The 16,370-nt window shown below is 27.9% G+C and overlaps 1 protein-coding gene across 1 annotated transcript; it reads left to right on the top strand.

Annotated features, from left to right (window-relative positions):
* Positions 1-8,221: 8,221 nt before the first annotated feature.
* Positions 8,222-9,762, top strand: LOC142548010 (putative pectinesterase/pectinesterase inhibitor 12). The gene is made up of 2 exons (XM_075656383.1): positions 8,222-8,727; positions 8,862-9,762. Exons 1-2 carry the CDS (start codon positions 8,400-8,402, stop codon positions 9,386-9,388), a joined length of 855 nt encoding a protein of 284 aa, XP_075512498.1. The 5' UTR covers positions 8,222-8,399; the 3' UTR covers positions 9,389-9,762.
* Positions 9,763-16,370: the final 6,608 nt, after the last annotated feature.

Raw genomic sequence — 16,370 nt, 5'->3', positions numbered from 1 at the left:
AAATGGTGAGGCATGAGATAATAAATAATAATGAGATAGTAATAACAATGGATAATCAATTCTTATTAATTACTAATTGGGATGGTCAAATTGCGACTCATGATAATAAGAAATATTTTAGAGATGTCAGATGAATGATTATAATGTCATATTTATAATGGTCTAACTTTTTTTCATATTTTAAAATTTATTATATCATATTAATTTAAGTGATATAATTGTCATAACTTAATTGTTTTACAATTGTAAATAGATAAAATTATCTATTCCTCTATACAAATTCAAAGGCATCACAAAGAAAGAAATTTAGAATTTTAACATAAAATATAGAAAATTAATGATAGATTATTTTCTTCCTCTCATTTAAATTCTAATTTGTATATATTATTTGCACAACTGGTGATTCTCATTACATCAACCACAAAAACTCTTGTGAGACGGTGTCATAGATCAATTTCGTAGGTCAAATCTCTTATTTGAGTCATCCATGAAAAATTATTAATTTTTATGCTAAGAGTATTACTTTTTTATTGTGAATATCGGTAGGGTTGACCCATCTCACAAATAAAAATTCGTGAGACCGTCTCACAAGAGACTTACTCTACGCCAACATAACTTCCAATTTAGTTATGGTAACGTTATACTAAGAATTATTTGTAGGAATATCTTACTCTTACTCCTTTTTGACTCATTTGTGTCATTTTTTAAAACAATTTCATAATAATTTTATCTATGTATCATTTGACTCTACTTTTTTATTCTTCATATAATAGATGTCGTCATTGAATTTTTTTAGAAAAATAAGTTGAAAAAGTATCAATTGTGATAACATATGTGAATAAGCTCAAAATATTTTTTTTTTCAAATTAATTGTTTATTTCTTTTTTTATTTAATGTTTGATTACCTTTTTGTCAATATAATTGTCATTATATACTTGTATGTAAATAACTCTACAAATACAAATAAAATATCATGGCATTATTGTTATGAATGAGTACTATTTGATAATATATAAATATGGGGAGACTTAAATAAAATAGAATCTATGAGAGTAATTAAAACAATTAATCATTCAATTTATTTTATTTATTATCAAAATTAGTGAGAAAAAACTAATGAAAAAATTGATTGATTTTCTACATATTTCTTTCTCATTTTAGCAACTGTACAACAATATTTTTCTAGTATCATATCATCCGATGTATGTGGATGAACAATTCATTTGTCTACACTTTTATAGGTACTTCTGATTCAAATTTATTAATTCTTTTATTAATATTATTTAAATTCACAATTAAATTTAGGTTTATAATATATTATTTTTGTTCATTCATTTAGAAATTAATAGTTTGACAAAATAAATTTAAAATTTGATTAAATATAATTTTATTTTCAATTTAAATCATTTTATTTAATTTAAAATTAATAACAATTATTTTAATTTTTTTATTTTTTCGTTTGTCAATATTTAATTTAGAATTTATTTGAATGACTCTTCATTCAAAGCCCTCAGATACCTTATCATGGGTCCTTTATATATATAATTTTTTGAAGTTTTTTTAAAATCTAATTATATTAAAATTTGTTTTTAATAATACATTGAATGTTCTCAAATGATAGTGAAATAAAACAATAAATAATGTAATTAATTTAATTTAGAATTTAAATGAAAGTCCAAGAAAATTATTAAAATGGAAAAAATAATTGATATTAATATTAAGTAAATTTAATAGTATGTTTTTTACAAAGTCGCTCAAACATTTAAGAATATGGAGATGATTTATTTGCTACATTTAAATTAAAATATAAATATAACTCAACTTTATTTCTCACGCTTATTTACAACAATTAGAAAATTTTTCTATCATTCACACATTTATATGTATATATATAATGAAATAATTTTTTTTAAATGAAATATGACTTAATTAAATATTATTAGAATGAAAGAAAGAGAAGGGAAGAAAATCAAAATCACAAAATCATAACCATAAAATGTGGTTAATTACTATATAAATATAACTCAACTTTATTTCTCACGCTTATTTATAACAATTAGAAAACTTTTCTATCATCCACACATTTATATGTATATATATAATGAAATAATTTTTTTAAAAATGAAATATGACTTAATTAAATATTATTAGAATGAATGAAAGACAAGGGAAGAAAATCAAAATCACAAAATCATAACCATAAAATGTGGTTAATTACTATTAATTATTAATTAATAGAGTAAATGTGAAATTACCACACATGTTATTTAATAATTAAAATAAGTAAGCATGTAAATGATAATTATGTCCGTTCACAATTGAAAATGAATCTATTAACAGAAAATTTGAATTCGTTTTCACTATATATTTACATTTTAAGGTTTTCCTTATTATCGTTTGAAAAATCAAAACATGTACACTACTGATGAATTCTATATATATTGGACATTAAAAATTTACTAAATTTGAATTAAAATAAAATATAATTACTTAATTTTAATAATGTTTTTCAATTCAATTGATTATTATTAAAAGGTTATTAATACATTATATTCATATTGTGCCTAACTTTTTCAACGTTTTCATTTTTTTTGTTAATTAAAAACATGAAAAGAAAAAACTAATGAAAAAATTGATTAATATTAATATTAAGTAAATTTAATAGTATGTTTTTTTTTAAAATTAGCTCAAATATTTAAGAACATGGAGAGGAAAGTCAAAAAAACAAAATCATAACCATAAAATGTGGTTAATTAGCTAGTATTAATTATTAATTAGTAGATATATATATAATGAAATAATTTTTTTTGAATGAAATATGACTTAATTAAACATTATTAGAATGAAAAAAGAAAAGGGAAGAAATCAAATCACAAAATCATAACCATAAAATGTGGTTAATTACTATATAAATATAACTCAACTTTATTTCTCACGCTTATTTATAACAATTAGAAAACTTTTCTATCATCCACACATTTATATGTATATATATAATGAAATAATTTTTTTAAAAATGAAATATGACTTAATTAAATATTATTAGAATGAATGAAAGACAAGGGAAGAAAATCAAAATCACAAAATCATAACCATAAAATGTGGTTAATTACTATTAATTATTAATTAATAGAGTAAATGTGAAATTACCACACATGTTATTTAATAATTAAAATAAGTAAGCATGTAAATGATAATTATGTCCGTTCACAATTAAAAATGAATCTATTAACAGAAAATTTGAATTCGTTTTCACTATATATTTACATTTTAAGGTTTTCCTTATTATCGTTTGAAAAATAAAAGCATGTACACTACTGATGAATTCTATATATATTGGACATTAAAAAGTTACTAAATTTGAATTAAAATAAAATATAATTACTTAATTATAATAATGTTTTTCAATTCAATTGATTATTATTAAAAGGTTATTAATACATTATATTCATATTGTGCCTAACTTTTTCAACGTTTTCCTTTTTTTTGTTAATTAAAAACATGAAAAGAAAAAACTAATGAAAAAATTTATTAATATTAATATTAAGGTAATTTAATAGTATGTTTTTTTAAAATTAGCTCAAATATTTAAGAACATGGAGAGGAAATTCAAAAAAACAAAATCATAACCATAAAATGTGGTTAATTAGCTAGTATTAATTATTAATTAGTAGATATATATATAATGAAATAATTTTTTTTAAAATGAAATATGACTTAAATAAATATTATTAGAATGAAAGAAAGATGAGGGAAGAAAATTAAAATCACAAAATCATAACCATAAAATGTGGTTAATTACTATATAAATATAACTCAACTTTATTTCTCACGCTTATTTATAACAATTAGAAAACTTTTCTACCATCCACACATTTATATGTATATATATAATGAAATAATTTTTTTAAAAATGAAATATGACTTAATTAAATATTATTAGAATGAATGAAAGACAAGGGAAGAAAATCAAAATCACAAAATCATAACCATAAAATGTGGTTAATTAATATTAATTATTAATTAATAGAGTAAATGTGAAATTACCACACATGTTATTTAATAATTAAATAAGTAAGCATGTAAATGATAATTATGTCCGTTCACAATTGAAAATGAATCTATTAACAGAAAATTTGAATTCGTTTTCACTATATATTTACATTTTAAGGTTTTCCTTATTATCGTTTGAAAAATAAAAGCATGTACACTACTGATGAATTCTATATATATTGGACATTAAAAAGTTACTACATTTGAATTAAAATAAAATATAATTACTTAATTATAATAATGTTTTTCAATTCAATTGATTATTATTAAAAGGTTATTAATACATTATATTCATATTGTGCCTAACTTTTTCAACGTTTTCCTTTTTTTTGTTAATTAAAAACATGAAAAGAAAAAACTAATGAAAAAATTGATTAATATTAATATTAAGTAAATTTAATAGTATGTTTTTTTAAAATTAGCTCAAATATTTAAGAACATGGAGAGGAAAGTCAAAAAAACAAAATCATAACCATAAAATGTGGTTAATTAGCTAGTATTAATTATTAATTAGTAGATATATATATAATGAAATAATTTTTTTTAAAATGAAATATGACTTAATTAAATATTATTAGAATGAAAGAAAGACAAGGGAAGAAATCAAACTCACAAAATCATAACCATAAAATGTGGTTAATTACTATATAAATATAACTCAACTTTATTTCTCACGCTTATTTATAACAATTAGAAAACTTTTGTATCATCCACACATTTATATGTATATATATAATGAAATAATTTTTTTAAAAATGAAATATGACTTAATTAAATATTATTAGAATGAATGAAAGACAAGGGAAGAAAATCAAAATCACAAAATCATAACCATAAAATGTGGTTAATTACTATTAATTATTAATTAATAGAGTAAATGTGAAATTACCACACATGTTATTTAATAATGAAAATAAGTAAGCATGTAAATGATAATTATGTCCGTTCACAATTGAAAATGAATTTATTAACAGAAAATTTGAATTCGTTTTCACTATATATTTACATTTTAAGGTTTTCCTTATTATCGTTTGAAAAATAAAAGCATGTACACTACTGATGAATTCTATATATATTGGACATTAAAAAGTTACTAAATTTGAATTAAAATAAAATATAATTACTTAATTATAATAATGTTTTTCAATTCAATTGATTATTATTAAAAGGTTATTAATACATTATATTCATATTGTGCCTAACTTTTTCAACGTTTTCTTTTTTTTTGTTAATTAAAAACATGAAAAGAAAAAACTAATGAAAAAATTGATTAATATTAATATTAAGTAAATTTAATAGTATGTTTTTTTAAAATTAGCTCAAATATTTAAGAACATGGAGAGGAAAGTCAAAAAAACAAAATCATAACCATAAAATGTGGTTAATTAGCTAGTATTAATTATTAATTAGTAGATATATATATAATGAAATAATTTTTTTTAAAATGAAATATGACTTAATTAAATATTATTAGAATGAAAGAAAGACAAGGGAAGAAATCAAACTCACAAAATCATAACCATAAAATGTGGTTAATTACTATATAAATATAACTCAACTTTATTTCTCACGCTTATTTATAACAATTAGAAAACTTTTCTATCATCCACACATTTATATGTATATATATAATGAAATAATTTTTTTAAAAATGAAATATGACTTAATTAAATATTATTAGAATGAATGAAAGACAAGGGAAGAAAATCAAAATCACAAAATCATAACCATAAAATGTGGTTAATTACTATTAATTATTAATTAATAGAGTAAATGTGAAATTACCACACATGTTATTTAATAATGAAAATAAGTAAGCATGTAAATGATAATTATGTCCGTTCACAATTGAAAATGAATCTATTAACAGAAAATTTGAATTCGTTTTCACTATATATTTACATTTTAAGGTTTTCCTTATTATCGTTTGAAAAATAAAAGCATGTACACTACTGATGAATTCTATATATATTGGACATTAAAAAGTTACTAAATTTGAATTAAAATAAAATATAATTACTTAATTATAATAATGTTTTTCAATTCAATTGATTATTATTAAAAGGTTATTAATACATTATATTCATATTGTGCCTAACTTTTTCAACGTTTTCCTTTTTTTTTGTTAATTAAAAACATGAAAAGAAAAAACTAATGAAAAAATTGATTAATATTAATATTAAGGTAATTTAATAGTATGTTTTTTTAAAATTAGCTCAAATATTTAAGAACATGGAGAGGAAAGTCAAAAAAACAAAATCATAACCATAAAATGTGGTTAATTAGCTAGTATTAATTATTAATTAGTAGACTAAATGTGAAATTACCACATATGTTACCTAATAATGAAAATAAATAAACATGTGAAGGGTAATAATGTCCGTTCACAATGGGAAAATTTTTCTATTATCCACACTTTTATAGGTATATAGATTATGACTTAATTGGCCTATACTCGTCAAAATGGATCAACACAACAAAATAGAATTATTCATTTACTATATTGATTGTTAGCCGAGTCTTTAGCTGCTCTCTCATTTTTGTACTCAGTACCTGACTTGAGCGTCGGATGGGTTACGCCGGGACACCTTTTCGGCCCCCTTCTAACGATCTACTTTGTTATTTCAGGTCTAGAGTAGGTCCGAGGTCTTGATTCGAGCTAGTCTCATTTACTCGAACCGAACCTTATATTTCTAGTGAGTATCAATGGCGTTAGCAAAATAAGCGACGACTGAATTTGTTTTGGACATTAAAAGATTCAAAACTCTAACTTTCTATAAATGAATTAAGTAGTATTTTTTGGATACACCTCTTGAAATAACAAGAAAAATTGACTACACAAATTTTTATGGAATTCTAACTAAAATTTGACATTTTCTATTAACGTTCCATTTCTCACATTGGCAAGAAAATAAAGACTTGTGGAAAATTGTAAACGAGGCTACGTATTGTTATTAAAAAACAATACAACTCAATTTAGTAGAACAAATTAACAAGGAAATGCTATCTGATTACTAATTTAAACCACTTATTCCAATTACTTGTACCAGCAATATAAAAGAAACATGCACATTATAGACAGTCCACAGTATCAATAGATAAGCTCTCCCCATCGAACATAAGTGAAATTTACAATCGCAAGGATGTGAAACAGTCTTGATGAAAAATTCGAAATCAGTTTACGAAGAGCGATAACCAATCGAATTTACCAGCACACATATATTATCATAGGGCTGCTCTGATTTCTACAAAGTTGGCCATATATTATCTCTATACATCTTAAACACGCAATACAAAATAACTATAAATGCAGATGTTACCATTTCTGTAATCTGTGTCCCAATATAAGGAAGACTTGTGAAAGTGCATACAAAACCCATAATAGAAATTTCAAGTGTATAAATATAATGGGAAAGATGGACAATAATCAGACCATCACTTTGCAACAACACTCGAAAAACTTACAGGCCGAGGCTTCAAGAGGTTGTAATCACATTACAGTTCTTGATTGAAGTTGGAGGTCATATCTCCAGAAAAGTTGTAAGAATTTATTTTTGTATTTGATCAACTTGTGTTGGGATTACTTCTCTGCACGATGCTGTGTACTTTTTTTTTTTTATAAGTTTACATGTTTCATTTGTATAAATTTTGCAAATTTAGTATATATAATATAAAAAAATCAGTAAGGATTTATTTGTAAGTTGGGGTCAATAGAACGTGTAACAGGGATGGAACCAGAAAAACAAAGTTTGGGGACGAAAAAAAAATTTTAAGAGGGGAAAGACAAATTTTAGAGAGAAAAACGAAAATACTATAATTCTTTATAACCCTCTGTCCTTCAAAAAAAAAAATTTTGAGGGCGGCCCCCATTGGTTCCAATATCTGCACGTAAACCTATAGAAATTACACAGCATCAGCATTGGAATGCCATTGTTGAAGCACATAATGGATTTGGACAAACTTCTGAGGAATTCATGTATTTCAAACCTTGATTTGTACTGACGTTGCTGAATCCTCATCAGAGTAAAAAGTTACTGCATGAAAATAACTCATAACTTATTCTAGCAATGTAAATAACCTCAAATCTGGTATACTAATTCACATGTGTCCGTGCATCAGTTAATTGATCAAATACTTTTTTTTCTCTCTTTTTTGAGTTGTGCAAAGATCTAATCTAAGGAAAGCATACTGGATGTTAATCTCACCACTGCCCTGTCTGTCATCAAGTTCAAACGACATGATTCTATAATATCCCGTGCCAAAAACCATATCAAAATTTATCATGACAACGAAATAAGCACTCTAATTCGAAAATAACTAGAACAGGAAAAAGAGGTAAAAGAAGTATGGAGAAACAATCAATTATGAGTTGTATTTATATTGTGTTATCCCTCCTCTCAGCTTTACAAGGTGTATACCCACAACGGGCTTTCATAGTTGCCCAGGATGGTAGTGGAAACTTCACCACTCTCTCCCAGGCAATATCAGCAGCACCAAACTACAGTTCAATGATAACTTACATCAAGATAAGAGCAGGAATTTATGACGAGAACGTTTTCATTCCAAAGGAGAAGATCAACCTGCACTTACTGGGAGATGGAATGGACATGACAAAGATATCCGGGAATAGAAGCACGAACATGGGCTTCTTAACTTTTGAAACAGCAACAGTTAGTAAGTACAATATAAAATTGTCTTCCAAAATATTGCTTGACTAGTATGTTTGTGTAGCAGTTAGGAGAGACCCTTTCAGTTGAATGTTATCATGAAGGAGACGCTAAATTCTTATTATGTTATTTATATTTCAGGAATCGTTGCTGATGGTTTTGTGGCCAAAGAAATTACCTTCGAGAACACGGCTGGGGTAAACATGAACCAGTCAGTGGCTGTAACAAACGAAGGTCGATATTTTGCTTTTTATAGATGCCGATTCCTGAGCTATCAAGATACATTATATGTCCGGAAGAACATCCAATTTTTCAGAGAGTGTGACATTTATGGGACAGTAGATTTCATACTTGGGGATGCAAGAGCACTCTTTCAAAATTGCAATGTTTATGCATGCAGACCTCGAAAAGGACAGTCGAATACCATCACGGCACAAGGAAGAAAATCGGACCGATTCCTTTCAGGCATCGTGATGCAAAACTGCTCGATTGTAGTTGCACCAGATCTGCAGCCGAGGTTCAACGTGAGGACCTATTTAGGCAGACCCCAGCAGAACTACTCAACAACGGTGATAATGCAGAGTTTCATGGACAAACTAATTGATCCAAGAGGCTGGTTGGAGTGGCCAGGGCACGAATTGGACACACTATTTAATGCAGAATATTAAAACCGGGGGCCAGGGGCAAATACCAAGAACAGAGTAAAATGGGCACGCACGATCAATTATCCAGAAGCGAAAAGATTCACGGCAAGGGTCTTCTTAAAAGGAGAAAAATGGATTAGTTCGACTGGAATACCTTGTTACCTTGAGCTCTAGTAATCCATCACAAGTATAAAGTTGGAAATACTCTCGATAGATTATTTTGTTGTTCATGTCAAGGTCAAAAAGAAAATGATAAACGACATGTTTGTATTAAATATCATCATCCTAAAACAAGAACTGGTTGTTGCCCAGAGATGAAAGTTAATGCTTGTGAGGCAAGTAGATTTAAACTTGTTAGCTTTGTTACTGCTCACAGTGGACACAACTTGGTTAGTCCAAATTAAACAAATCTCATATATATATATTGAGATCTCAAAGAAAAAAAAATACTGAACAAGCAACACAAATATCTAATATTGAGAAATCAAGGATACCGCTAAATGCAGGATTGAACTACATGGCTAGTCAAGTTGGTGGACTTGAAAATGTTGTGTTGATTCTTAACGATTACAAAAAAACTATTTATGTTCGCAAAAGTCAGAACGATAGATGTTCATAGTCACATGGGAGATACTGCAAGTGTACTTGAATATTTACAACAGATGTAATCAAATGATCCAACTTTTTTATTAATTTTCGAGTTGATAGCAGTGATCTAATAACTAATATTATCTTCTTTGGGGAGATGTGGTATGTTTTGATACAATATATAGAAAGAAGGAAGATCATTTACACTCTTCGTCGATATGAAGATTTGAAAGTTTATTTGAGGACAAATCATATTATTCCAGTTTTGTTTTTTCCATTTGACAGCAAAGAAGCCATTTCAAATGATACATCTTTTATGAATCAGGTTCTTTTTAGTTAATTAATGCATATATTTATTTAATTATTTTTGTTCAAACCATGTCGCTAACATTCATATTTTCATTGCCACTTCTTTCTTTCTTCTTCTTCTTCTTTTTTTTTTTAAAAAAAAAAATAGAATCCACAAATTGGGAGTACAGGCTTGACACAATCTTTTCAGGTAAATTCATTGATTTATAATTTTTACTTTTATAAAATAAAAAATGATAATCTCACATGCCTATTTATGTTACATGTAGCGGCTAGATCCTATATTTTTCGATTTGAATGTGGCTGCAGTTGAAAGCCAACAAGATGCTCGCAACCGAGCCGAATAACAAAATTGACCCGGAAAATGACCGATGACTTAGCTTATATGTTAAAATAATAGAACATGATGGTTTTTAGTTATTATTATTAATTTAGCTTGATTTAGCTGATTGGATTTATGGTATTTTTTTATAATTTAATAATTGGTGATTGGATTTATGGACCGGGTTAACAATCTCACAGATATACATCGGTGTAATCGTATCACAAGAGACATTCTTTATATATATGTGTGTCAATTATATTTTGTACATGCCAACGCTATCAATATAAAAATAACATTTCAAGAAAGATTTGTCGTATTTACTACAAAATAATTTGTTTCCATTATCATCACAATAAATAGAGAAAGATCTAGCGACATTAAAGATAAGTTTTTTTTAATCAGATACATAAAGTTTTCTGAAAAAGTAATTATTTTATTGAGAAACTATTTTAATTTAATAGATGCAAGAAGATCTTGTTTCTGATATTGTATACGAATTGAGTGATGAAATCAACACTGTATCAAAAAAGAATCTTCTCAGTATAAAATCTTTCCCATATTCAAAGAATCCGAATTGACACCGTGACTAATACATGTACATATGCTCTTATTAAAAATAATGTTTTTATTTCCGAAAATCTTGCGTGTATCATAAAAATTTACGTGAGACGGTCTCACGGGTCGTATTTTATGAGACAGATATCTTATTTGGGTATCCATGAAAAAGTATTACTTTTTGTACTAACAATATTACGTTTTATTGTGAATATCGGTAGGGTTGATCCGTCTCACATATAAAGGTTCGTGAGATCTTCTCACAATAGACCCACTCAAGAATTATAATAATTCGATTTTAAAAATCGATAATTTTTGTGACACGATCTCACAAATCTTTATTTGTTAGTCGGATCAATCCTACCGATATTCACAATAAAAAGTAATACTCTTAGCATAAAAAGTAATATTTTTTCATGGATGACCCAAATAAGATATTCGTCTCATAAAATACGACACGTGAGACCATCTCACACAAGTTTTTGCCATAATTTTTGTGATAACTTTCATTTTAAAACTTTTAAAAAAAAATTTCTTCTTCATTTTTATGGGGATCACACGTATCGCATGTGTTAATGCATATATGAAAGCGCAGTATATATGAAAGCCATGTTAATGTAATTTACTTTGTCCATAAAGTTATCTCATTATTATCCAAATTTAAAACTTGTTAATAAGAACTTTTTTTTAAAAAAAAAAGAAGAAGAAGAAATAAGAACCCTTTTGGAAAGACAGAAACCCTAATACTTTTATTTTTTAATAAGATTATTATATATAATGTTTTCAGTGATATCACAGAGAGCGCCAAAATTAGAGTTGATATGCGTAATAGGCGACTTGCGGCGGATTGGTGGCTCAACAAAACAAATCTCGCAATCCTCTGCACCGTCCCATGCCCATTGTACGTCAGTTGTTGCGTCTACAAAGGAACCTGATTCCAAATCTCCTATTGCATCTTGAATATTATTCGTGGCGCCATCGTACTCGATATAACAGACGTCAACAAGACACCGCCGTATGCCCGGATCCGATGCCTTTTTTTCCATTTGACGGATCACTGCTAATATTTCACCTATTTTGCCTTGTATCACCCCCATCATGATTCGTGCCAGCCCTTTTACATCGGTTTTGAAGCTGCCAGGATTCGATTTCAACGTAGAGACGCACAACTTGTAATCTTGTGTTTTTCTGCACACACTTTCTATCAAGGCCATGTTTTTGGTGCTGCTTGCATTGGCTTCGCTAAAAGACACCACAAACACCAAAACAACAACAATTCAAACACTTTTTTTGTCATTCATACGAGCATGTTTCGTAGATGCGCAGCACAACAATTGGACTGATCTGTAAATATATATATATACATACACACACACACACACACACACACACACACACCCCAACCCTATGGATAAAAAAGGAAATACTTCAAAAAGGATTTATGATATTTACTACAAAATATAAATTGAGTGAAGAAATCAACATTGTATTCAAAGCATCAGAATTGATTCGGCGACTAATACATCTTTATACGCGCTTATTGACCTATATTTTCATGATGTTTTTATATCCCGAAAATCTTGTATATATCATATTTCCATAGAGTTGACAATTGATTTTGAGCAATTATTAATTACGTTTACCTTAAATAAAATTAAAAAAGCTATCATGATAGAATAATATGAATCTAAATATAACCATACACACGCGCATGAGTATTTTTTAAGGGTAAATTGTGTACAACTTTTTGTGAAAAATCTCAAAAGAGGTAATAACTCATTGTGAAAATAAATAGAAGTTTAATCCTTTTTTTCTCTTTATTTTTTTTTAGCAAAGTTGTGGTATTTTAATTTTATTTCTTTGGTAATTTTTTAGTGTCCTGTTGCAGAAAACTATTACATTTTAACAGTAAAAAAAACATTTGTTGTATGTTTTTAATGACAATTTTCGTACATAGCAAAAACTTGTGTGAGACGGTCTCACGACTCGTATTTTGTGAGACGGGTCTCTTATTTGGGTCATCCATAAAAATTATTACTTTTTATGCTAATATTATTACCTTTTATTTTGAATATCGGTAAGGTTGACCAGTTCGTGAGATCGTCTCACAAGAGACCTACCATTCGTACATTAACACATAAAATGTGAGTTATACATTGTTGGAATTATTAAAAGTGCGTACATCTACAAATACAAAGTTGAGGTTATTTGAGCTTCTTTTTTAAAAAACATAAAGGGTTCCCGTCTATTTATTTTTCAAATAGGGTTAGAAGTTATTTTAAGAACAAGGAGTTGTATGCAATTTACCCTGTGTGTGTAAAATAGTAGATATATTATAAATTTATATATTTTTATTTTTAATAATTTAAATTAAATTGAAAATATTATTACTAAACTAATTAAAATATATATTTAGAAACAAACAATAACATAAAGATGCACTATTTCAAATTATTTTAAAAACAATTAATATTTTTTACTCCTCTAAAATAGGAGTGAAAGTTAAAAATAAAACGTATTCTCACCAAAATTAAAGTGTCATTTACAAAAAATACTCTACAAAATTAAATATTCATTAAAATTAAATGTATAAAAGACAGTTTTGGAGTTAAGAAAAAAAATTACCGATTGCTATTCAATCCTCTTGCTTTGTTAATACTATAGATTCAACAAAGAACCATTTTGGAAGAACGCACGCACACACACTCACATGACAGTTTTGATATATTGCATATTTACCGTGAACATTTATGTGGGCATTCATTATGTGTCACTCATATATTGGATGCACATTTTTTCTATGTTTAATTCATCACATCTAATATGTAAGTCTCACCTCATCGGTACTTGTATAAGTATGTATAGTGGGTGTGCATCATATCAAAACTATATCTATATACAAATATCCAACTTATGTTTAATGAAACCCAACAGAAATTATAATTCAGTGTTGCTAATCCAACCGAATTTACGAAGAATGTATTGAGATTATTTATTCCCGCTCTAAATCAATCTTCCAATCCAACACCTACGAAATCTCGTATTAGCTTTGGGATTTGTAAACGTTTTTCTATGTTGGACTGATGAAAAAATATCGGTATCGTAAGTTAGAGAAAAATAATAATGAATTAAACGTCACAGTATCTCACAGATTTTTTTAAAGAAAAAAAGTTCGTACTCAACAAATTAAATATGTAGAGTAAGAATAATAGCATGCAAACCTGATACCCTAATACTAAGATTAATTACAAATAGCACCAAAATAAGAGTTGATAGGCGTAATGGGCGACTTGCATTGGATTGGTGGCTCGACAAAACAATTCTAGCATTTCTCTTCATGTTCCCATATCCTCTGTACGTCAGTTATTGCATCTACTGAGGAACCTGATTCCAAATCTTCTATTGCATGCATATTGGATATGAGCTGTGGCGCGCTATATATCGGATAACAGACGTTATTAAGACACTGTTGTATGCGCGCATCAGATGTGTTTTTGCTCGTGTGCTGGATCAGTTCTAATATTCCGCCGCCTGTTTTGTCTTGTATTACGCCCATCATGATGTGTTTAAAAATCAACTATATATATATATATATAAATATATGTGTGTGTGTGTGTGTGTGTCAAAATGTGCTAGGCGTAGCCGCGCTCTATTTAGCTGCTGATGCACATATGTTTTGCTTATTTGTGTGTGAAGTCATAGTTGAGTGTAACTTTATGCAAGAAAAAGTTGAGCTAGATGGTGCAAATTCATCAAAATGTAGTTAAATACAGTTTTTATGATAAAAGCAGATGTGAATCGAACCATCTTGGTCCAAGTCATGTATGTATAGCAGATATATAAACATAGCTAGCTAACTATTTGAAAAAGTGCTGAAATTAAGAGTAGCAGATTTAATGCTGGCTAATGCCTTCACTGGCCATTGTCAAGCAGACAATCAACTGGGACAACCTGCATTCTCATCAGGGATTTCAACTGAGGAAAAAATAACCTGAACTGAAGTATTTGTCTTAAAACTCATCTTACTCTAGCACGAAAAGTGGGCAAGAAATGAGTACCCAAACCTGGTCACCAGATTCCGCAAGTGGCTGCACCAGTGTGGTTTAATGTGCCCTGGAAGAGTATTACTGACAACAGTGATAATGCAAAGTTTCTTGGACAAACTGACTGATCCAAACGATCAATTATATTGAAGCAAAAAATTAGGAGAAAAAGTAGGTGGGTTTGACTGGAATACCACACTACCCTGACTGAGTTTCTTGGACAAACTGACTGATCCAAACGAGGACAAATTGTATGCACGTGCTTTTGCTAGCAAAACACATATCCGACTTGGCTACAGATCAACGTCTCATCCTACGGAAATTTCTTGCTGGCCCGGCATATTCACGTTTCACCAGCCCTCGACCGGTTAGGTCATTTGGATAGTAATAAACTTTGTCCAAAAACTATGCATTATTCCTGTTGCAGTAATTAATCACATGACTTAGCTTTCAACGTACCAGCACTGTGGTTTGGTCAGTCAGCTGCTATATTTTACGCTGCGTTCTTTATAATATTGAATTTGACTGCCAAGAACATGTTCCAAGAAAATTTCAGGTGAAATCTCCAAATTAAAGAGCAGAAGTATCCTTACCAAATATTTCGTTGATCTTCCCAGAAAATATCTGGTACCAATGCGATTTACTGGGATAAATCATTTTTTTTTTTTTTTGCATGTTGGTCTCAAATTTGTCCGTGTCTATTCTCTTTATATAAGCCCAAGACAATAATTCAGAAGGGAGAAAAGTGATTGCAGTTCGCCCCCTAACTTTTCCAGTATTACCTCTATTGGGTACAAACGTTATATTAATAAAATATACATTATTTTAATCCAATAAAATATATTTTCTATTTATAGTAATATTTTGCATTTTTCAGGTCTTGGAATAGGAAATATGATTGCAAATAGGAAATATGACTTAACACGTATAACTTTTTTCTGCAGTATTAAATAGTAATACCTTATTTTTAGTAATTTGATTTGTGGAGTACATCTCATCAAATTTCAAAGTCTTTTTCTTTGCCTCTGTTTGGCTAGTATTTATTTATTGCCTTCACAGACGAGAAAGAGAAAGCAAACAGAACGAATAGGAAAATAGATGCAAGAAATTCAATAGAAACGATGGCTTCTATTAAATAATAATCATGCAAAAGCTATTGGTTTATTTGGTCTTGTGTTTCGGGGGA

Source organism: Primulina tabacum, chromosome 6 (assembly GCF_025594145.1).
Source record: "Primulina tabacum isolate GXHZ01 chromosome 6, ASM2559414v2, whole genome shotgun sequence".
NCBI classification, from domain to species: Eukaryota; Viridiplantae; Streptophyta; class Magnoliopsida; order Lamiales; family Gesneriaceae; genus Primulina; species Primulina tabacum.
The sequence above is the reverse complement of the archived record's forward strand: the minus strand, read 5'-3'. Positions and strand labels throughout refer to the sequence as shown.